The 23,516-nt window shown below is 38.2% G+C and overlaps 3 protein-coding genes across 11 annotated transcripts; all 3 read right to left on the bottom strand.

The window, feature by feature from the left end:
• Positions 1-2,236: 2,236 nt before the first annotated feature.
• LOC141631853 (uncharacterized) lies at positions 2,237-2,884 on the bottom strand. The gene has a single exon (XM_074444474.1). It carries the CDS (start codon positions 2,882-2,884, stop codon positions 2,237-2,239), a length of 648 nt encoding a protein of 215 aa, XP_074300575.1.
• Positions 2,885-9,486: 6,602 nt separating this feature from the next.
• LOC141627368 (plastoglobule-localized metallopeptidase 48, chloroplastic-like) lies at positions 9,487-15,484 on the bottom strand. Of its 9 annotated transcripts, none has more exons than XR_012536938.1 (8): positions 15,034-15,484; positions 14,761-14,784; positions 12,041-12,265; positions 11,571-11,667; positions 11,254-11,363; positions 10,753-10,895; positions 10,471-10,666; positions 9,487-9,843 (listed from the first exon to the last, which is right to left on the bottom strand). XR_012536938.1 is itself a non-coding variant. In XM_074440673.1 (7 exons), the coding sequence occupies exons 1-7, from the start codon at positions 15,253-15,255 to the stop codon at positions 10,531-10,533; spliced, it is 957 nt and encodes a 318-aa protein (XP_074296774.1). In that variant the 5' UTR covers positions 15,256-15,484; the 3' UTR covers positions 10,089-10,530. The 9 variants fall into 9 exon arrangements, 3 of the variants coding, with proteins under 3 accessions (XP_074296774.1, XP_074296775.1, XP_074296776.1); XR_012536937.1 differs by lacking the exon at positions 9,487-9,843 and adding an exon at positions 10,089-10,330; XR_012536939.1 differs by lacking the exons at positions 9,487-9,843; positions 14,761-14,784 and adding an exon at positions 10,089-10,330.
• A 2,394-nt stretch (positions 15,485-17,878) lies between these two features.
• On the bottom strand, positions 17,879-23,011 carry LOC141627367 (B2 protein-like). The gene is made up of 6 exons (XM_074440672.1): positions 22,881-23,011; positions 20,811-21,372; positions 20,167-20,267; positions 19,361-19,444; positions 18,320-18,430; positions 17,879-18,212 (listed from the first exon to the last, which is right to left on the bottom strand). The coding sequence occupies exons 2-6, from the start codon at positions 21,355-21,357 to the stop codon at positions 18,171-18,173; spliced, it is 885 nt and encodes a 294-aa protein (XP_074296773.1). The 5' UTR covers positions 21,358-21,372; positions 22,881-23,011; the 3' UTR covers positions 17,879-18,170.
• Between the last annotated feature and the right edge of the window lie 505 nt (positions 23,012-23,516).

The following is a 23,516-nucleotide window of genomic DNA, read 5'->3' as shown; positions in this document are numbered from 1 at the left end:
TAGAAAGAAAAGACGGAACACAGACCAGTGAAATCTGACTCCAAAGGAGAGTAATTTCCTACACTTTGGAACACAACCCCCGCTGACAAGAACCTCGTATCCAAGAAAATCGAGTAGAAAGGTGGGTACAACATGAACATACCACTTAGACATCCCCCTAACAAAAAACATCTCTGGACACAGACCCGATACAACACACCAGTCGTAGAAACTAACCCGTGGGGAAGGGGACAGGACACCCCAAACCACCAGGTGTTTATTAAAAGGAACAACAAAATAAAATAAGCTTCGGCACAAAACAATTATAATTTGGCCCAGTCAATTGTAATATGTATGAGAGAAAATCCTCCCTTTTTTCTACGAACAGCTTGAACCGCAAGCAATGGCACGTTTCAAGGTTGTTGCAAATAATCCTTCGTTTAATTCATCAAAAAAATCACAAAAAAATGTAGTTAGTAATTCTCGTTCACATAATAAAGGAATTCATCTAAATTTTGAATCCTCTAAACAAAATCGTAAACTTAGTTTTTCATCTTTGGAGTTGTGGACATGGGCCACAGGCTGGTCTGTGGATTTGGGCCACTTACCGATCTGCGGTCACGGGCCACCTGCACGACAAGCCAGATTGTGGACATGCAGCGGTCTAGAAAGCCACGCTCGGTGACGTAAAAATGTTTTCGACCGGATCGCTTTAGATCGGTCGGTTTCGTCTCGGCAAAGATCTCGAAACGAGTAGAGATGTTCGGAGTCGCCACCAAGCATTTGTGGGATGCTTGGAACCCGTTCGAATCCACTTTATACCTAGGTCAACCAAGGCAAAAAGCGGTGTTTGACATAGGTACTAAAGATAAGGACTCGTCCCCCTTTTAGCATACTATGCCTAAAGTTGAATGTTTCGGAAAAAAACTGCTTCCCAGATCTTTTTCACTCTGACTCACCATATAGTCATATACCCGTTGTAATGTGGTACTTATGTCATTATGTCAGACGTGACATGGTTTGACGCAAAGTGATGCTTTTCAAATCATGCGAAAGGCGTTTTTTTCACAGGCTATGATGAGTGTGACATTTACAGTCGAGTTCGAATTGGCCAAGGAGTACAAGAATTGCGTCACAGACTCACAGGGGGAATGAGAAATTAGATCTGTTGGCTGATCAGTTGTTAGAAACCTTGCCTCCTGTTTATTTCTTTTGCAAAATGCATCAGGGACGAAGTTTCTCCGGCTCAATTCGTCAGTTTTGTTATAATTCCTTCATTTTCGTATGATTTATCTTTCCCAAAGACGATTGATTTAAGCCTTGTGGTTTGGTTTAAATTAGAAGGTTGCAAAATTTTTACTGTAATGCATGTCATAAATAAGGCGTACCGAGAAGCTCAGTCTGTACATGCTTTATCAGGTGCTTCTTTAACGTATTTATTTCACATATACACAATCTTGAATACAACAGTTTGTAAAGAGCCATATAATCCAGCATAATATATACAGTACAGGATCTTTATCCCCAATTTTCTCCTATACTTCCAATAGTTTAGCCAGCATTTATGTAGCAGCAAGGATGCTTAACCACAGATAGCAATAAACGGCAACTGTTTTTTCCAGTCTTTTAAGAGTAACAATGATACAAATGTGGAAGCGAGTAACTAATTTTAACGAACTGAAAACTTGTCACGTGATAAGCGTGACAAAGTAACAGTAATTAACGAAATAAAACAGGATATTTAGTTCGTTATTCGACCTTGAATGCGAACTAATGGTGCCTAACAAACGAACTACCTTGTTCGACTGCTAAACGGAGATTTGAAGTGCAATCTCAAATCGAAGTTTTGATCAAAACCTTTGATCGTTTTTTTTCTGGAATTCTTATTAAACGTTCAATCCCTAAATCAGAATACAAAGCAATCCTTAAATAACTAATCGTCTCCTTAACTAATGAGACTCCTTAACTTAAATAAAAAAACCAATTAATAAAATGTAAACTTAATCTTCATTTAACCTAACAACTAAATATGATCAATGATCAGTTTTTATTCAACTAAATTACTTCCTATAATTCGGACTCAGCTCTAATAAACCCGTCACCATCTAGCTTGATATTGGGCCTTCATTAAACAATATGCCAATGATGCCACGTGAACTTGCTCACCCGTGTTCGACTCCTGATCCTTGCACTGACCAGGAATCGTATCATCCCCTCCCTCTTGAGACGGAATTGTCCTCAATTCTGTTAGAAGGAATCAACCTTTGGAACCAAAACACCCTCCTCCAGGATCAAAACCCATGATACAATGGCTTAGCTTGGACTTGGACTGAAACGCAAATCTCAGGTGAGCTTGGAATATCTTTACTATAAGGCATTTGAGCGTCAAGCTTAAACTCCCGTTCCAGACCACTTGTAGCTGTAACTCCTTAGTCTCTCTGGGGTCACTTCGATGTGTTGCTTCAAGTAACAGAGCTCCAGGTATGAGTTTGCTGCCTTGTACATGGAGTAATCCAGATGATACATTAATCGGAAATACACCCTTGTTCTCTTCCAGCAGCATACCAAGGTCAGCCTTTGCATTGCTTTCCTGCTGCTCCTCTGCCCGTGCTCTTGCCATGAGAGTGTAACCAAAACCCGCATCGTGATGAGCCTGCTCTGCCTCCCTTTCACTAGTGAACAAAGTCTGACCAGCCTTCTTTCCTTGAGACGAGTGTGTGGCACGGATACTGGCGGGTGACATAGGTTTCAAAATAATCTTTTTTTCGTCTTTTACCAAAGAAAGCACGTTGCTTCTTCCTTGATGTACAACATCTCTATCATACTGCCATGGACGACCCAATAATAGATGACAAGCATCCATTGGAACGACGTCACAAAGTACTTCATCTTCATATGGTCCCATGACAAAATTCACCCTAGCCTGCTTTGTAACTCTAACTTTATTACAGTCCTCGAGCCAGTGCAATGAATAAGGTTTTAGATGAGGTGAAGTAATTAAGGCCAGTTTATCGACTAACTCGGTTGATGCCACGTTAGTACAACTACCCCCGTCTACAATAACACTACACCATCAGTCTTGGACCTGGCACTTGGTGTGAAAAAGCTGACCCCGCTGCTCTTCTTCCTTTGTTTCGACTGTTGAATGCAACATACGTCGCAAAACTAAGGACGTATCATAAATAGGAGCTTCATAAGTCATTGTCTCGTTTTCTTTCTGTGCAGTGACTTCGAATATCCCATCCTCATTAGGTGCCTCATCTTGCAACCTGTCACGCAAACTGATGGCTTCTGGATGGCTGTAATGACATTTACTGCAAATTCCTTTTCACCTTTAGTATCTTCATCGAGTAAACAAACATCGGAAAAACAAAAAAACACCAAAAATACCATCAAATAAAAAGCCTATTGATGTGGAGAAGGAGCATGGTACTGTATCTTCGTCTAAAGGGCCTCAATCTGGTGATGCTCGAAAAATGAAATCGATATGTGAAGTTCAAGGCATACCAGTTCTGAAATTACCTGAGGATACACCGGAGAAGAAGGATGACGGTTGGATGACAAGACAAAATGGGAAAAAATGTCCTGGTAATGAAAACAATTCACGAGGAGGAGGATATAACTGAGCTGATTCAATTCACGAAGGATAATCGAACATTTTGACATAGACGACGTAAAAAAAATATTGGACACTCTTGAAAAACATTTTTGAATTGATTTACATTTAATAAAAACGAAAAATAAAAGATGAAAAAAAAATAAGAATAAATTAAATTTTACAGAAGAAATAAAGAATTTAATTGAATAGATAGATGTATCTAGGGAAAATTCACCTTGAAGCGACTATTCCCTAGATACACATGTTGTGCTATTTCACAATTGAATCAATTTAAAAAAGACCTAAAGTTAGAGATTTATCAATAGGTAATGTTGCTTCAATACCTAACCAAAGGGCCACCGCGGTACCAACCAAAAAAGACAGTTGTAGCTCTTTGGACGACGAAATGGATTTTGGAATTTATTAACATTCTCTAAAAAAGGAACTGTTAATAATCCCGCAGTCTTGAAACCATTAAAAGAACGCCTAATAACTTATTTGGATGCATTTACGAAGTATTTGAAATACGGGAAAAAAATACCATTCGGGTAATATTTCCAAAGGGGTTGCAAATGGATCCATTTGGCTCACCAATCATTGATGGTTCTAAAACCGCTAAGCCTACGTTACATGCAATAGTACCGAAAATTACGACGGGAAAAATATATAAAAGATCGTTAGGCCATGCGGGCTCTCCATAATAATTATGACCCATCCCTTTTGCCAATTTAGCCCTTAATACGGGATCATTCAAGTCCGGTTTTTTTGTTATTAGGATAGGTGAATCATTATTATTTTATATAAAATATGAGGTAGAATTCTGGTCTAACTCTGTATATTGCTATATATTAGGGGCTAATCCTCCATCTGAGATTATAGAAGGGTTTGTTTATCGTGTTTGGTAGGAATTTGGGGTGGATAGGGTTTCCTTTCTGCCTAATGGGATCTTTCTAGTTCGCTTTAAACAATCTAAACAACGAGATGCTCCGTTGAATTCAGGCTACTATTTGTTTGACAATAAGCCAGTAGTGATTAAACCATGGGATGTGGAAGCTGAATTGATTAAAATAGAGGTAGACATTGTCCCTGTATGGGTCAGGTTGTATGACCTCCCTTTAAAGTTCTGGGGGGGATGTTTATCCTCAATTGCTGGTCTTGTTGGAAAATTTGTTCAAAAGGATGGGCTCACTATTGAGAGGACTAGGTTGAGTTATGCTAGGGTTTTGGTGGAACTCAACATGGGACAGGATTTGCCTGAAAAGATTAAGTTTCTGGATGAAGCAGGCCGGCAGAGTGGTGTATGTTAGAGTTGAGTATGAATGGCGACCTGTTACCGTACCTGTAGTTTGTGTAAGGGTATGGGTCATGATGAACAACAGTGTCGGAAAAAAAAAAGCTGCTAAGAAAAGTTTTGTTGTACAACATGGGGGACCAGTGGGGGTGAAGCAACCAAAGAAAGTATGGAGACATGTACAGAAGGCACAATCTGATCCTGTGCCTCCCGTTAATTCTCCACCTCTTTTTACTCCTGCTACTTTCCCTATATTGGCAGCAGCAATCAAATCAATACCAGCTAGACAAATAATGAGGTTGAATAGATAAGGGAGTATGACTGGGGGACAGAGAGTTAGAGAATGGTCAGGAGCTCCTACATTCCTTGATGCTCTAAATGGTATGACTACTCCTAGGGGGTGTAGTTCAGAGTGGTAAGGCGCCCCCACCTATACCTAATGCATAGTATAGGATTTTGGAATGTGAGGGGTCTTAATGACCTGAATAAACAGAAGTTGGTGAAGTGGTTCATGCATAATAATGGTGTTGGACTTTTTAGACGACTTGAGACTAAGATTAAACCTAATAAGCTTTTGAATAAGAATACTACTCTTTGTGCTGGATGGAGTATATCCACAAATTGTAGTTGGCATAAAAGAGGTAGGATTTGGGTGTTTTGGAAGCCTACTTGTTTTTATGTCAATTTTATTGAGTATGGAGAACAATTCATTCATATGATGGTTTAATCTCATGTTGATAATAAGCAGTTCTTACTTACTATGATTTATGCTCACAATGGACTTGAATGAGAGGCAGACTTTATGGCATTTTTTGAAGAGCAAGGCCATGGATTGTGAGGTTCCTTGGTTATGGGCTTGAGACTTCAATACTGTTCTTTCTCCTTTGGAAAGGCTAGGGGGCCACACTACTGATGCTGAGATGCAACAATTCCAGGATTGTGTCTCTATTTGTTGTATGGAGGATGTGCCTGCAACAGGTGCCTTGTTCACTTGGTCTAATAAGCAAGAGCCAAATGATAGGGTTTATAGTAGACTGGATAGGATGATGGGTAATCAGGAATGGTTTTCTATGTTTGCTGATTATGTGGCACATTTTCATCCTGAAGGGCTATTTGATCATTGCCCCTGTACTTTGATGGATAGACAGGCTAATTTTGGAGGGAGGAAAAGCTTTAAGTATTTTAATATGTGGGGCACAGCAGACCATTTCAAGGAGCTGGTGGATAGGAGTTGGAAACATGGGTATAAGGGGACTAAAATGTTTCAGGTGTTGAAGAAATTGAAGGCTTTGAAACCTGTCCTCAAGAATTTTAATAAAGAATGTTTTTCTGATATAGAAAATAGCACTAGTATAGCTAGTGCCTTACTGACTACAATCCAGAAGAACTTAATAGCTAATCCTGGTAACACTGAGCTTATGCAACAGGAATATGATGTATCCCATGAGTTGAGGGACCTTGTAGCAGCTAGGGATAGTTTTCTAATGCAGAAGGCAAAAATCCAGTGGTCCTTGGAAGGGGACTTGAATACATCTTATTTTCACGATAGTATTAAGAAAAGGGTGTTGATGAATAAGATTTTGCAGATTGAGGATAAAGAGGGGGTACTTTGTAGTGAAGGGGAAACTATTCAGAGTGCTTTCCTTACTTATTATCAAGAGCTCTTGGGAGAACAACATGCTACTGATGCTGTGAATGTGAATGTGAATGTTGTGAGAAGGGGGAGATGTTGCACTGATGCTCATGCTCTTATACTCAGTATGCCTGTGACAATGGAGGAAATTAAGACTTGTCTTTTTAGCATTCCTAAAGACAAGTCTCCTGGGCCTGATGGCTATACAAGCCAGTTCTTTAGAGATGCGTGGGAGATAGTAGGGGAGGAGATTAGTGGGGCAATCTTGAATTTCTTTGATACTGGAAAAATATTTGCTCAGATCAATTCTACTGCAATTACTCTTATCGCTAAGGTGGACAGGCCTAGTAGTGTGAAGCATTTTAGGCCAATAGCCTGCTGCAATGTGCTTTACAAGACTATTTCTAAGCTCATTTGTAACAGGTTATCTTTGGTCCTACCTGATATTGTGAGTAGGAATCAAGGTGCTTTTGTAAAGGGGAGGAGTATATTGGAAAATATACTCATCTGTCAGGATCTAGTAAGGCTATACCACAGAGGCAATGTATCCCCTAAGTGCAGGTTTAAGCTAGATCTTCAGAAGGCATATGACACAATTGAGTGGCAATTCTTGGAGCAAATGTTAGCAGCTCTACAGTTCCCTGAAAAATTTATCCAGTTGGTGATGTGTTGTGTGACTTCTACAACATTTACTCTGAATTTGAATGGGGATCACTTTGGGTATTTTAATGGAAAGAGAGGGTTAAGACAAGGGGATCCTCTATCCCTTCTCTTATTCACTGTCTGTATAGAGTACTTGACTCGAATTTTGGAGTATGCAACTCAACAATGGCACTTCAGATATCGTCCTCTATGTAATGGCTTGAAGTTGAACCACTTGTTATTTGCAGATGACATGTTAATGTTTTGCAAGGGAGATGTGAGGTCTATTATGCTGATGCTGAGAGCTATGGCAACATTCTCAGCTGCCTCGGGTCTGAAGGTGAATGCCAGTAAATCAGAGGTGGTATTTACTGGGGTTGCAGATGATGTGAAAGTTGATATCATTCAAGTTTCTGGTTTTAAAGAAGGTGGCTTACCTTTTACTTATCTGGGGATTCCTATACAACCTACCAGGTTGACCAGATTGGATTGTAGCATTTTTATTGATAAGATAACAGCAAGGGTAAGGAGTATAGGTGCAAGGAAGTTGAGTTATGCAGGGAGGTTGACTCTTATCAATGCAGTTTTTAACACACTACACAATTACTGGGCCTCTATATTCATAATACCTAAGTGTGTGATAAAGAGAATAGAAGGAATTTGCAAGACATTTTTTTGGGATGGAGGTGTTGAGTATCAGAGGGCTCCTTTGGTGGCTTGGCACAATGTTTGTTGTAGCAAGAAGGAAGGTGGTCTAGGTATAAAGCAGGCAGGGGTGTGGAATATTGCAACAGTGGGAAAGTTGGTCAATTGGATATACACAAAAGCTGATAGATTATGGGTATTATGGATTGATCATGTTTATCTGAAAAGGAAAGGATTGGAATTCTTATCAACCTCCTGCTGATTCCAACTGGAATTGGCGGAATATATGCAAGGTGAGAGATTGCATGGCAGCTGGTTATCTCAATAATGTTTGGCGACAAGATCCTAAAGGTTATTCAGTGGCTTCTGGATATCACTGGTTACATGGCATACACCCACATGTTCAGTGGTATGATGATATTTTGGATGTTTGGGGTGTTCCTAAACATGCTTTGATTGGTTGGTTGATCCAACATGTGGCTTTAAACACTAGGATGAAGTTGAAACAAATTGGCAATTGTAGCACTGATCAGTGTTTATTGTGTGAGAATGGACAGGAGACACATGAGCATTTGTTTGTCCAGTGTGATTACAGTCAAAGAGTGTTGTAGTATGTTACTCTTTGGTTACAGGATACTTGGAATCAGGGAAGCAGTATAGTGAAGACCAGGATTAGACGGGTTGCTATGTTGGCTTGCTGGTACCTGATATGGCTGGAAAGGAATAGATGTAGACATGAATTGATGCTAGCTCGGCCTGAGAAGATAGGGAAGGAAGTTCAGATGCTGGTCAGGCAGAGAATTCAGCATTTCATTCAGATGCCAGTTGGAAACAATGATAAAAATTGGCTAGTTCAAATTGGCATTAATGTAATCTAGAAATAGCTACTCCAAAGTACAAGACATTGAGTTGTAATGCCTTATTTTTCTTATGAATGAAAAAAGCTCACATTTTACCAAAAAAAAAAAAAAAAAACACAGTTCGTCTGTTTGGACATTCACTTTGAAAGTGCATGAACCCTTGGCATGTAAAGCAACGAATTTTTGAAATATCCCGCTCCTTCCCCTTCGATTCGGCTCGCCTGCACGGTGGTCTTGTTTTGGTACCGTGTTTGTACTTGGACCAGCCATCTCTTGCCGCTGACCATCCCACTTACCCGACAAACTCAGTTCTGGAGCAACTAGAGTAGCCTTTAACTGAGACTCAACTTTTAGGCTTAGGGTACACAACATATCAAAAGAAGCGTACGGCTGCAAGTCTACTACATTAGCAATATTACGGTTTAATCCCCTGCAAAATCTTGCCATCTTTTGTTCCTCAATTTCATCAATTTCACCCATTAATGTGAGTTTCTCAAATTCCGAAATATAATTGGTAATCGATAAACTACCCTGAGTTAATTCCGCAATTTTCTTATATAGATCGATCTTATAACTTTTGGGTACATACCTTTTTCGCAATTTTCTTTTGAGGTCCTCCCAGGAACTAATTTATTTTATTCTTGCCTTCCCTTGCACGCCTTTCCTTGAGATTCACGAACCACAGGGATGCGTTTCTTACCAACTTCAAGATAGCGTATTTGCAACTTTTTTTCGTCAGATAAATGATCAGTTTTTATTCAACTAAATTACTTTTTTTCTGGAATTCTTATTAAACGTTCAATCCCTAAATCAGAATACAAAGCAATCCTTAAATAACTAATCGTCTCCTTAACTAATGAGACTCCTTAACTTAAATAAAAAAACAATTAATAAAATGTAAACTTAATCTTCATTTAACCTAACAACTAAATCTGATCAATGATCAGTTTTTATTCAACTAAATTACTTCCTATAATTCGGACTCAGCTCTAACAAACCCGTCACCATCTAGCTTGATATTGGGCCTTCATTAAACAATATGCCAATGATACCACATGAACTTGCTCACCCGTGTTCGACTCCTGGTCCTTACACTGACCAGGAATCGTATCAAACAATCTGAACCACAGTTCCACTATCCAGTCCTCTAATAAATCTTCCAGCTGACTACCAATTCTTCACCTCGTGGGCATGACTGCATGAGGTGGTATTAGATTCATTTTAGTTTACAAAACATCTAGGTTACTCAGATAGTCAGTCAAACTCAATATGAGCGTGTGACGCTGGTACATATCCAAGTGATGAATTGTCAGACTTGGCAGGACTTTCGATAGAGGGAGACTGTCCTTAAAATGAGGACACAGGTAAGGGGTCACGTCTTCATTAACATAAATTATATTCAAAAAATTTAAATATTAGTTCTAGAAAGTGAAATAGAGATGTGTTGAAGTAACAAGGCTTGAACATCATAAAAAATGTTTCTTACAAAGTTATTTTCTACAATTGTCATACAAGCTTCTTCCCGTTTAGCTCTTCTAGAAAAAACGTCGGATTGATAAGGGTCGAATATGGATTCCATTCCCACATTCTTGAGTATCATGTCGAATACAAGTACTGTCGTATAAGTGAAAAGTTGAGGTAACATAGCATATTAGCATGACATATCACCATGTTTCCTTCACCTAATAATACATGATATATACCAAATTATTCTCAATTCCAGAGTACTACCGTGGGTGTGACACGGAAATTCACGAACATGGGCTAGAAACCAAGCCGATTAGAATGTATTTATGGAAAAAGAATTGTTTAAGACACTAACCCTGGGAAATATGAAAGTTATTAACAACTGCTCCTTGTACAGCCCGTCCTGCAGAACAATCTAAACCTTGTGCAGTGTGCTGTTTTGCGTTGCGCGCTTGAGAAGAGAAGTGTACTCTCGACCTCTTGACCATTCATCAATCTCACGAGCTCTCAAAACTGGAAGAGGGTGTGAAAGTTGCCTTGTTTGAGCATTCCTGACAGAAAGGTTTTATGGTTGCTAAATTCAAGTGGAGTCCTTCAGACAAAAAGTTAATAACTTGCATCCAACCTTGAAACTTACCTTATATACCAGCCTGTTAGGCTAGACGAAGCTTTATCATAAGAACAAGCTTGCTCCAGAAATGCATCCACATTTAGTTGGTCCGCCACTGAAGGACAGCCCCCAGAGAGCTTCATCAGAACTGATATGACAGTCTCTACTCTCTTGTAAGACCATCCAAGGGAGAAAGAAAGTCAGTTATATAATCTACTGTGAGAGTAATCAGACAGAGAAGGAAAACTAGAACTAATCAACGTCCTACTCCTTCCATAGGTCCATCTATTGAATAATCTTCTGGTATGTTATTCGCCAAAATGAAGAAAAAGGCAAGATGTTGATGAAAATGTAAGCTGTGGAAACTGTGAAGTCAGAAACCATAGTGACTACGAATTATAAAAAGCCGAAGTTCAAAGTGAGAAATTTATTCATGTACACCCAAAATGGAAACCAGGAAGTTTATTCATGAACAGAAGCATTAGTTCAAATTAAAAAGTCAAAGTGCATAAATTCGCAACATCAAACCTTGGGATCTTGAGCAACAAGAAGGGCAGCACGATCACAAGTTAGCTCTGCAGCTCGAAGCCAGCGAAACAACTGTTCTTCTATGCCTTGAGCAATTAACCCACCAAGTCCTGCAATCAGATACAGAGCTTAACTTTTCACAGACGAATTGAACCACTGTAATGGTGATGGAAATCAAACATATATATGTGCACTTTCACAGCAGACACACTATATTGATATTTATCATCTATGTGATTCTATGTACATACCTTAAAGTACAAATGACTAAATGAATGAGATTTATAAGCTGTAAACAAGTAATCAATGTTACTTACCAGGTATTGTGTATGCCCCGAGAGCTAGGATATTAGCATATGTCAGCCATAACCCATGATCACATTTCAGATGACTCAACTCATGGGCCAGTACAGCCTGTTCAAAATTGCACAAATTCTCATTGAAGACGAACACTATCCGTCACAAGCTGAAGACGGATAGTGTCCCTCTCACAAAATGCAAATGGACAGTGCAAGTGGGGGGAAATGGGTACCCCCACTTGCCCACCCACTTGCATTTTGTGAGAGGGCCACTATCCGTCTTCAGCTTGTGACGGATAGTGGCCGTCTTCAATGAGACGGACTGTCAAAACTGAAATAATCTAATTAATTTTGTGTTAAGTCGTGCTCGTAATCTGACTAATATCAGTTATCACAAATTCACAGTTGATAACTTTAGGCTCCCCAGAGAGCGAGATACAAGCAGAGAAGGAAAACAGACAGGAGACAGGAAGAGAATATGTCAATACCTGCAACTCTTTACGTGTCAAAAGCTCAATAAGACTTGTGCGAACAACAACGAAAGGCCTTTTACCACTTTTTTTTTTTTTTTTTTTTTGACAGCAGAAAGGTCTTTTACCACTGATGGCTAAAGTGTATGCATTTGGTGTAGGGCTCTGACGAACGTACAAATCAGGAGGCTCAACATTCAGTATTTCTGCAGCCTCCACCATCAAATGGTGCAGTTCAGGAATCTGATTTGGCATAATCGAATGAAACTAAAGTTATGTGTGTGAGGAAAAATAAGCTTCATCAATCAAAGATAGTGCAGAGGCAGCTTTTGTCTTCTAGCAATTAGGGTCACCATATTAGAAGACATTTTAGAGTTACTATCCTCAAATAGTGTCTTCAAAAGCTGAAATAAAGACTTCTCGAGTTTTCAGTTCCATAAAGAGTTGAATCCATAAAGGATAGGCACATGAACATCTAGAACCTTCGACGAAGCTCTTGTCATGTGTATATTGGCAAGTTGAAAGTTTTGACTCCTTGCAGCTTGCAGGAGTCAAATGCTTGATTACATTACTGTCATGTATTGGCTAGTTCGTTCTCTCTCCCCTCATCTCTTCTCCTAATAGACTACTAACAATTTACCTTAAAAAATCAGGAATACTGGTCATTAATTCATGCTAGAAGCCAAGTTTGTGATATCATGTTGTGTATCTAGACCTGTCGAACGGATGGTTTACGAGTTTGGTCACTTCGGGTTCGGGTAAAATACGGGTCGGGTCTATTTCGGGTTTGAAAAATACGGGTTTACAGGGTTTCGGGTTCGGGCCAGTAACGGGTTTGATTAACGGCTTTTTACAAATGTTTATTTTGTTTAATTTTAATTATAAACGTATAACTATTCTTGAATTTTATAATTATCTAGTTTAATATATTATATAGTAAGAGTAAGCCTTTGTGACTATATTTATATGGTTATCATTTGAGTGATTAATCATGTCATAAAACTATGCTTTAAAATAAATATAATCATATTTTATCCGAAACAACAAAAAAATCGTTCACGACGCACACCTCAAAAAAGCGAAAAACAGGAAAAAGGAAAAAAAAAAAGTGAAAAACAAAAGGCGAGTGAAACATAATACGAAAGCCAAGTAAACTTATAGGTTTTAAAATCGAAGTCCGGATTTCTTTTATAAAAACTTAGAATTTAAATCGAGAATAAAGATTAAAACGATTTTGACAACCAAAATAAAACTTAAGGGTGCGGAATACCTTAAAAGTGAACCAAGTATTAATATATAAGAAAGTTGTTGGTGAAAAGGTGTAATAAATCCCAAAAAAAAAAAAAAAAAAATTTTAAAAATTAAATAAAAAACATTAAATATATCAAATAACGTCAAATACTAAAAATTCACGTGTATCATTGCCTTCCATTGTGCCCTCTCCATCACCATTCTCTCATCAAGCCCGAGAAATCTTATATCGTGTTGTATCACTCTCACCCTAGCAACCTTTTCTGTTCCCCAAGCCTCCAGCCTCCAGCCCCAGCCTCCTAGCTTCCTAACTGGTGCGTCCATGTCTCCTTCTCACATGGCCAAACCATCTTAGTCGGTTTTCCATCATCTTGTCCTCTATTGGTGCTTTCACCTTTTCCCTAATCACATTATTCCTTAATCAATCTTTCCAATCTTTCCTTGTACGGCCGCACCTCCACCTCAACACATCTGCATCTCCGCCACACTCATCTTTTGAATGTGACAATGTTTCACGGCCCACACTCGGAGCCGTAAAGTAAGGCAGATCTAATCGCCGTGCAATAAAATTTTCCCTTTAATCCTTGGGGCATATCTTTATCGCATAAAAACCTTGTACCACTTTTCCATTTCAACCATCCCGCTTTAATTTTGTGAGTCACATCTTCGTCTAACTCCCCATCTTTTTGAATAATAGATCCCAGATTTCTTCTGCCCCCTCAACAACGTTTCCATCGAAAATAATACTCCCCACCTCTGTCGATCTCGACCCCGCCACGTTTGGAACTTTTGATTTACCTATTTCCGGGTCGGGTTACGGTTTCGAGGATCTTGACCCTAAATGTGCGGGTTATTATAGAGTCAGGTCGTCTTCGGGTTCGGGTTGAAAAGAGCGGGTTATTTTCGGCCAGGTTTCGGTCAGTTTGTCGAGTCGAGTCATCTTTTGACAGCTCTATGTGTATCCATGCATCACTGCAGGTTTCCATATGACAGGTATTCAGGTAATCTAACTGGCAGCAGTTATATGCATGAATCCCTTAATAACTCGAGCACATGGGCAAAAATGGTGTCTAGAATCTAGCATATTCAGAGTGTATGAAAGGAAGGTCGACTAATATCTAAGAATCCAGGGACAAGAGACTCTTGCAACAAGAATTTTATAGGTCTTACCAGTTGTTTCTACGATTCTACCAAACATAATCCGTATATGATTGCCAATGTTAGCACATACTCCGTACATAACAGGCAACAATACTAGTATTGACTCTAACTTGGCTTATTGGTCAGTTGGTCACGTAAGGATATCATTGTATGATACAAGTATACAACGTAGTTAGTACTGTCATTTTTGGATGAAATGTAGTCTCTCGGTCTTAATTATTTGTCTGTCATTGATTAAAATACGCCTCACAAATAATTACAATGCTTGATTCAACAATTACAATTGCAGCACAAACTGAAATATCTCGAGAAACAATAACTCGTACCCAATAAAGCCTTGCCGATTTGATCTAATCCGGGAATTGCTCTCAATATAAGTGTGTTATGATTTCCGCAAATACATACAGTTATACAAATCAAACAAATTTTTCAGCACTTCAACCAAACAAACAAATATAACAACTACTCCCTCCGTCTCAATCATTTGTTTAGCTTTGATTAAAATACCCCTCGGCTCTCACAAGACACAACGAATAAAAAAGTAAACAAATGATTGAGACGGAAAATTAAGAACAGACGGAGAATGTGGTGTAAATTACCTGTCGATCAAGTGGATGTCTGAAGTCATCGGCATCAAGGTTACGGAAAACAACAGCTGAAGAAGAAGCAGCAGCTTTGCAAACTGAAATGCTTATCCTTGAATTGTGCGATGCGTGGGTGCGTCCCAAACGTATATGAGATGACTTGACGCGAAAGCAAGAGAAAGCTTGTTGGGGAGATAGGCATGGCGACGCCGACGAGACAGAAATTGATGCCGCCATAGACCATAGTAAAGGGGACCGTTCCTCTCAAGTTTTTGTGAAAAGAGCAGTGGTCGATAACAGATATTTGATTATTCTTTTTTATTTAATAAATTTTGAGGTGAAATGAGAAATTTGAGAGGTTACGGATGTTAGTGTGAAGTGTGATTACTGATTAGTGTGTCCATGTCGACTGTTATTGGTGGTTCTTGTGCTTTTGTGTTGCCGTCTTTCCTTCCCTCTTTTCTAGCGGATGAGATATAAGGTCGCTACAATTTAAATAAATAAATAAAAAGAAAAGAAAAACTGAAAATACACGGTGCTCATGAGATTTGTCATTTTGCAAAACTTTAAGAAGTCATAACTCATGTTAATTTTCCCGATGTGGGACCACCGTCGTCCGTCGTAATACAACCTCAATAAGATGGGATGTATACCTCTAGGTCCACATTTGTCCTCACTTAAGCCCAAAAGCTCAAGACTTTGTTAATAACTAGTGGGTGAAATTCTTTATAAACATATCACAAGCCTCATATTTTCCCGATGTGGGACAACTTAATCTCATAATCTCTAAGGGTGTTACAAGTTTATTCTCGATCATCATTCTACTTAATTTCCGACTCATTAAGTAAATCAGGTATAATATGACCAAAGTGCCCTTCTTATATTCCCCCAACTTCAAACTCTGACGGCCTGACCTTACAAAGTAGCAGCCGCCCCTCCACTACATCAATACATCTCTACCAATAAAGAGCCACAACCCTTTCTCCCACCACAATGTCTAGCCCAACATGGTTGACCACCACCACCACGACATATTCAACCCAGTCTTCGAACGTATTCAAACCCTAAATCCTGAAATTTCCATCAGATCAAGGGATTAACATACCACACGAGACATCGCAACTTGCAATATGATTTCATGTATTTCAAAATTGATCAGTCTACAATTTATCAACATAAATTTGCATTACATCAGAATCGGGTCTTAATTAATAATCCATCTCTATGTATTCTGTTACCAAATTTGTGTTCCCACAACTAACGAACTAGTGCTTGATTTACTTCTACTTGTATCCAAACAATGACTATAAACAGAAGTAATTAATTGGGTGTTGATTTTCGCAGTACACATTTTACTCATTATAGTACGTTTTTCCCAAATTACCCTTCTCATTTCACCCATTGTACTACAACTTGAAAAAAAAAAAAAACCACTTTCACGTTATTTCCCCACCAAGCCACCACCAACCAGGCAACCACCCTCCTTAACTTCCACTATTGCAAACACAAACCCACTGCCGACCAACTATCAATGTTATCCTACCCTTCAACTCGCCGACCACCGTAGCTTACCCTTGCGTCCAGACCAACCTCCGTCTCCCATCCCCTCAACAATGAACGCCTACTGTCATTCACCGCCCGGTTGCGTCGCCCTTCCCTCCGTCATCCTCCACTTACGCCACCCCACTGCAATTTGAACAACCAATACCGAACATATAAAACCCAAAATCGTAAATGAATTAACAAAATCTATAAAAAAAATAATAATACAGTATTAATTTGATTAAGAGTTTGCTATTAATGAATCCAATTACGTTTTCTACATTAAAATCATCATACTAATTGCATAAATTTGGTTAATTTGAGAGGTTGTTTAATTATGAATAGAGAGAATTAGGTTTAGAACTTTTTTTAGTTAGGGGTATGAAATGGAAAGTTGTGTACTAAAAGTACTGAAATGAGTAAAATGTGTACTGCGAAAATAAATTACGTTAATTTATGAGACAAACAAATCTCCCTTATTAGTCATTGCTACTTGATCCACATTAAACTCACCACCGCTGTTCACACGTTGTACCACACTCAAGTACTCCAATAACCCCATTAAACCCAAACGCGATTTAGCACCCGAGTTGAGCCGGACCAGTGAACCCGCGTCAGGAATCGACTCTGCAGACGTGATCAAGTTAATGCTCTTTAGCAAGTGGCCGGTGTGAACGAGTTGGTTGAACGAGTTGGTTCACCACCCCTGACTCATGTTCTTTCCCTTATGCTCAATATATGCTGACTCAGAGTCTCAGACAATTTCGGTTAAGGCCTCATTAGTGAACCGCCTGATTCCACAAAATCGCTCGATTAATGATGGATTTATGGGTAATAGTGGGGTGGTTAATGATGGTTGTGTACTATGTTTTTGGGATGGACCAACGGTGTTGAGGTGGTCAAGGTGGTCAGATTGGTGGGAGGGATGGAGGAAAATAAGTGGAGGCTGATAATTGTTGGTCGGTGTGGTAAGGTGGTGAGTTGTTACTTTGTGAATGAGGTTGGGGGAATATAAGAAGGGCACTTTGGTCATATTATAGCTTATATGATCGGGAACAAAATACGGTGGGAGATGGGATATATACATTGGAATGTAGATGGTAAGTTGTAATAAACTAAATACATGGTGGTAAGTTGTAAAATGCGACAAATACTAGGAGGTAAGTTGTAATTTTTCCAAATGAAAAATAAAAACAACTTTCACCAAGTATATTCGCGCTCACACTGCACATGTTTCAACACTCGCCAGTTTCTTCCACAAACATAAGAATTTGAAAGTAAAACAAAGGGTGCTACTAATTGCACCAGAACGATAGCCTTGTACACAAGCATACTATCATAGATTGTTTATAATCACAAGATAGAGAGAGATACAGGGCTTGTTCACTTCGTTTTTGTATTCTTAATGGAGCTAGAATCACTTTCTGCCGCATCTTACAATATATGTTCCTGAACACAAGTGATGTCTTATTAACTAGTCAAAACACCTTAACTATTTCACCTTAATAATAACCTGACCCAAGCCAGAATGATCTTCCAAGCTTGCGCTTCACAGAAAAATTTGGCTCTCACATTACAGATACACAGCAGATCGTGTCAGCTTCCAACATTTACACTCCAGCTTGTTCGCAGAGGTCAAGTAACTCCAGGGTCTGTAAAAACAGCATGATTTTCAAAATCATCAACCCAATGTTGATCCCGTATATTTATCAAGATATATAGTAGTGTAATCATAATCAGGAGTGAACGTGACATTTACCTCCAATACTGAGAGTTCAAGACGAAATTTGGGACCATCATAGTGATGGAGGACTGGCCTAAAAGAATCTTCCTCCAATGCTTTGCACAGTTTTCTGATGCGTATCCTCACCTAGAATCGGCAGAATAGAAAATAGTACAGTGATAATAAAAAAGTAGAGTTCAACATCAAACAGGAACAGCACAGTTCCCATTAGACCTGTCAAACGGGTCGGGCGGGTCGGGTCCCGGGTCGGGTCATACGGGTCGGGTCAGAATACGGGTCGGGTCAAATACGGGTCGGGTCATACGGGTCACGGGTCGGGTTAGGGTCAGAATACGGGTCAAGAAATAATTTTTAACGCCTTTTTTAAACGATTTTTTAAATTTTAAAAATATATTTTTAAAAATTAAAATATGTTTAAAATTATTATTTTAGTCATATTCATCATATACAATAATTATATTGATATAATTATTAAAATAAAGTTTTTTTAATAATTATTTTATTATTAAATATTATAAAAGTTATATAAAATTGACTTTTTAGTTGAATTTTTAATTTTAAGTAATAAACAAATAACTTTTTAACTATATTTTCAAATATAATATATAAATAATAATATTTTTAATAAAATTTATGATTTTCCCTTGACCCAACGGGTCGACCCGTTCGGGTCGGGTCTCGACCCTAAAATATCGGGTCATTTCGGGTTCGGGTCAAACGGGTCGCGGGTCGAAAAAACCGGGTTTGTAACCCTAAGAAAACGGGTCGGGTCGGGTCGGGTTTTCGGGTCGGGTCGAATTTTGACAGGTCTAGTTCCCATGGATGATTGGTTAAGAGGGATTTAGATCTTAGGTGTACGCAATCTTACCCACATGTTAAAAACGGGGAGACGCTTGACCCATAATGAAAAATCACATCGAGAATTGCATCAAATACGTCTATTTCACAATAAAAGTCACACATCCAATTTAGCGAGTCATTTTGCTTTATTCCATCATAATTTTGGCTCCATAAAAAAATGGAAACAAATTAGCAGCAACAGCATCAATAGTTCACCTGTGCAGGAAACCTTGATTCACCCTTGCATTTCTTATCTTCCCATGCAGTTGGGTCTATATTTGAGCCCCCAAAGCTAGATGCCTATCAAAAGTCAATAAAAAAGTGGAGCAAATGAGATGATACATTGATAAGAATATTGGAAGACAAATCTTAATTGTCCAAACAATAAACAGTAACATCAAACTGTTAACAGTTTTGCTTAAACTCATTAACGTCATTATAAATTTGATCATTGCAATATCTGTCAGATCTTAACTCAAACAGTCAGACCTCAAACGCAAGTAAATCCATACCATATGGTCACTCCAATACCAAATTGAACAAAAATAAGAAATTTTCCACAAGGAGACTGTTCCACACAACCATGGGATTTTTACTCAGGAATATGGAGCCCTAAACTTAAATCCCTTTTGAGTTATGATTCATATGTGAAAATGTTACATTCTTCTTTTTAGACCATTTCTATAAAATTAAAAGATGAGGCAACTCCAAAATATAGGATCCATACAGTGCACAACCACCCAAACTTTCAGCTCCACAAACTGCAGCCCAAATGAATCATAGAGATCAAGTCTGTTCACTGGTCTATTCACTATTGACAGTACTGTTAAGAGTTTAGATTGCCTATGTGACACCAAAGTTCAGTGCAGTGACGATGTTTTTGAAGAATTTAGAACTAAAGATAATTGTAGACGGCACAAGTACACTAATTATATCCAAATCTTCAAACTTTGTATTCAAAATTTATACACAAATTACTGATATAATAAAGATAATGGACAAAAAAGAAGATAAATAGAGACCTCAAATATTCCATAAAGCTGATGAGTTGCGTAGTTGTACAGGAACAAGGGTAAACCTGGTGTAATTACTCGAACAGAGTCCCTGTATCTAGGTGGTAAACCTGAAAACATAAATTGATTAGCAATCACCAGTCATCGCTACAAACAAAACCAATTTAGCAGATAGTTATCTTGTCTTATGGCTTGCTTAGGCTGCCCAGTAATAGTTATGAGGGTAATAGAAGGAAAAGCAAATGAAAGTAAGTGGTGGACAGAGGAAAGACAACAGAGATGACAAGAGTGAAATAACTATTCCAAGAGAGAGGCCAAGAGGCTAATAGTTACCCAACTACCCCCTATGATTATGCATTATCTACCATTCACCATCATTTCCCTCATTGTCGCCTTGTTTTGACCTCCAATACCCCATAACAATTATTGTTAATGTAAGCAACCCCTTGATGTGAAAGTTGTGAATGTAGCTTTCTTTCAAGTGAGGTCACTACTAGCAATCTTGTAGTAAGCATGATGAAGGTTTCATTTGTAGCTTTCTGCTACAAATGGAAGCTCGGCATTTTGCCAAAGCAAGTAGAAATAAGGCAGTCATAAATAAAAAGCTTATTATAATGATTATATAAAAAGAGATTTATGGATATGAAAATTACCAAAAAGCTGTCGCTTTAAGTTCTCCTGCATGGTATCATTGTTGCACACAAAGATATACCCACCAAGCACCTCATTTCGAGGAAGTGTTTCTGCTGCAGGCAAGGTCTTGAACCTTTTCTCATTGGCATTTTCCATATTATTATTGTTGTTGTTGATAGGCTCCTTATTGATGTGATTGTTGATATTAGCCTTGTTAAATGTCATGTTTTCAATAATGTTTACATTGCTCTTCTGATAGACAGGATTCATAATGTTCATGTTATTTCTGAAAGTGCTTTTGCTCAAATAATCAGGGCCCTGGGTGTCCAGATTTAACATGTTAAAGTTGAGGCTTTCAAATTTGTTGTCTTCTTGGAGGCTGAATCTATCCCTTAGCCTCACATCAGCAACTCCCTTGGAAAAGTCAAGATTGTTAGTGCGCTCTCCCTTTGGTCTCGTCTGCTCAGCTGGCTTTGAAGCTACCATCATCCACTTGTGATCTTCCGACATTCTTGACTGTCCACGAAGGTCATCACCCAGTTGCCAATAACTGTGCATATTGTCCATCCTGCAACCCTAACACTTCATTCAAGAAATAAACTGTCAAGTTTGTTACAAGGTAACAACTCATACGAATTCCCAAAACTGAAAATGGTCAATGATTAATGTGGAGAACACAAAATATAACATTTTGTATGTAAAACAGTCAAAAAATTAATGATTTTTTGCACAAATTGAGAGTTGAGGCATAGCTAAGAAAGTTGTACACTATCACAAAGAAAATGATGGGATACAAGCACAAGTAAGACAATAGGTAGGAAGTAGGGACACATAAAATGATGAGAGCAGAATCCAACTGAGAACTAGTCATCACTGACCACCTATTCTTGTTATTTCTCTTTCGTAAAATCCATGTCATTGACTACTTATATATCAAAGTTAAAATAGACTGCTTTGTTTAAAACCTTGGATCACTCGGTTGTTATACCTGATATCAGAATTAATGAAAAAAAATAACACTCTTTGACATGACATGTAAGCAACAAATCTGGACATCAAATGACCCTCAAATCATGTTTAGTGACTGAAACAATCGTGTCATATTGACTTCTAATAAATTCAAGAATCTCGTGTATCTCAATTCTCAACTTCAAAATCACAGAGCCGAATATAACGGTTACCAGACCAGCTTAAATCACATTAGAAGTAGAAATGTATCTACATGTACACATTTTAAGATTACTACCTTCTATACGTCTTCTATGTCTTCCTGGATAGTGGATACAACACAATACTACTTTTTTTTTTTCAAAATAAGCATTGAAACAACTGTGGACTGCCCAACAAAATGCTACTTTTTACTTGGTTGTTCGAGAGGTGGCACAAACAAGTGAACAACAATAGACCCAATCTATACTCAAATGCAAGTCTCAACTATACCTACAGACTCCAAAAGCTAAGCTAGCCATCATCCAAACAACCAGAAGGTTTTAGGCCTTGGGCAAGAGTGCAAGATAAAGTCGTCAACGTGGTAAAATCAAAGTTCCCAAAAATTTTTATGAAAATTTCTAAGGAAACTATAATACCGAGAAAAACTCTTAGATACACTACATGTACTACATTATCGTACACCCTAGTCCCTCCGTAGCCAATGAGAACTCTCGTTTTTCATTCTCCTTTGGTATTATGCTTAGCTATTTGCGGAAAATGCTCTCAAATCCAATATCCTCATTGGCTTGCTTGTTCCACGATGATGTTATACACACGATGTACCCAAGAATTTCTCATAATATCGATCACAAGAGATCTTCTTAAATTTAGACAACTCCCCCAATTTTCAAAACTAAACAGTAATATAGTATTACCACAAACAACAATACAATCTTTACAATTATTTACCTAACTTTAATCAAAGAATACTACACAAATAATTGCAATCAAATCAACCGACAAACATTATTATACAGTAAATCAAAAATAAAACATGATGATAAACAAATCAACCTCAGTAATTACTCAAAACAAGAGAGTAATAAGTAAAGAGTGAAAAAAAAGAGTAGATCAAAGGAAAGTAAAAGAGTAAAAAATACCAGAGTGTAGAGGGCTAGATTTGGGGAATCCCCAAATAAGGAAGGAGAGAAATAGTGAGTGGAGAAGAAGGAAGATAGGAGGAGAGAGAAGGGTATGTATGTTAATGTGTTAATGTGTGTATTGTTGGCTTAATTTATTTTTGCGGTACACATTTTATTTATCTCAGTATATTTTGCACTAGATTTTCCATTATTTGCCCTCGACTAAAAAACGTCAAATTCTTTATCTTCCCTCTATTATTCCTTAAACCTCCTTTTAAATTAGGGTTATTTAATACAAATATTCCGAACTATAGATGGTCTTCTCGTAATACTCCAAACTACATTTTAACTTAAAATAAACCGAACTTTGAGTACCCTCATCTCAAAATAGAATCACTCAATTTTTGACCTATTATATCAGGTAAAGATTGACATGGCGTCCATGTGTAGCAGACACTGACGTGGCTTTTCACTATGTTGTTTAGGCACAAAAAATTATTGTACTCCGTCGTTTACAATAAAATACCGTCTCCTTCACTAAATTACCTCCGTATATTACATTCTAAATAAATCAGTGCACTCCACCCGGCCCCACCATCACCATTACTAATCACCTTCGAATCCCATTCCATTACTGTCTTCTCTAACTTACCT

The sequence above is a fragment of the Silene latifolia genome, chromosome Y (genome assembly GCF_048544455.1).
Source record: "Silene latifolia isolate original U9 population chromosome Y, ASM4854445v1, whole genome shotgun sequence".
Classification (NCBI taxonomy): Eukaryota; Viridiplantae; Streptophyta; class Magnoliopsida; order Caryophyllales; family Caryophyllaceae; genus Silene; species Silene latifolia.
This window is presented reverse-complemented; position numbering and strand designations above follow the sequence as displayed.

Excerpts from the sequence above, each read along its gene's own strand:
- LOC141631853 (XM_074444474.1), bottom strand. The coding sequence starts at position 2,884 with ATGGGACCATATGAAGATGAAGTACTTTGTGACGTCGTTCCAATGGAT.
- LOC141627368 (XM_074440673.1), bottom strand. The coding sequence starts at position 15,255 with ATGGCGGCATCAATTTCTGTCTCGTCGGCGTCGCCATGCCTATCTCCC. Across the intron at positions 11,364-11,570 it reads CGGGGCATACACAATACCTG|GACTTGGTGGGTTAATTGCT; the intron begins GTAAGTAACATT and ends ATCTGATTGCAG. Across the intron at positions 10,667-10,752 it reads CTAACAGGCTGGTATATAAG|GAATGCTCAAACAAGGCAAC; the intron begins GTAAGTTTCAAG and ends CCTTTCTGTCAG.
- LOC141627367 (XM_074440672.1), bottom strand. The coding sequence starts at position 21,357 with ATGGACAATATGCACAGTTATTGGCAACTGGGTGATGACCTTCGTGGA. Across the intron at positions 19,445-20,166 it reads AGCTTTATGGAATATTTGAG|GCATCTAGCTTTGGGGGCTC; the intron begins GTCTCTATTTAT and ends GACTTTTGATAG. Across the intron at positions 18,431-19,360 it reads AATCAAGGTTTCCTGCACAG|GTGAGGATACGCATCAGAAA; the intron begins GTGAACTATTGA and ends TGCCGATTCTAG.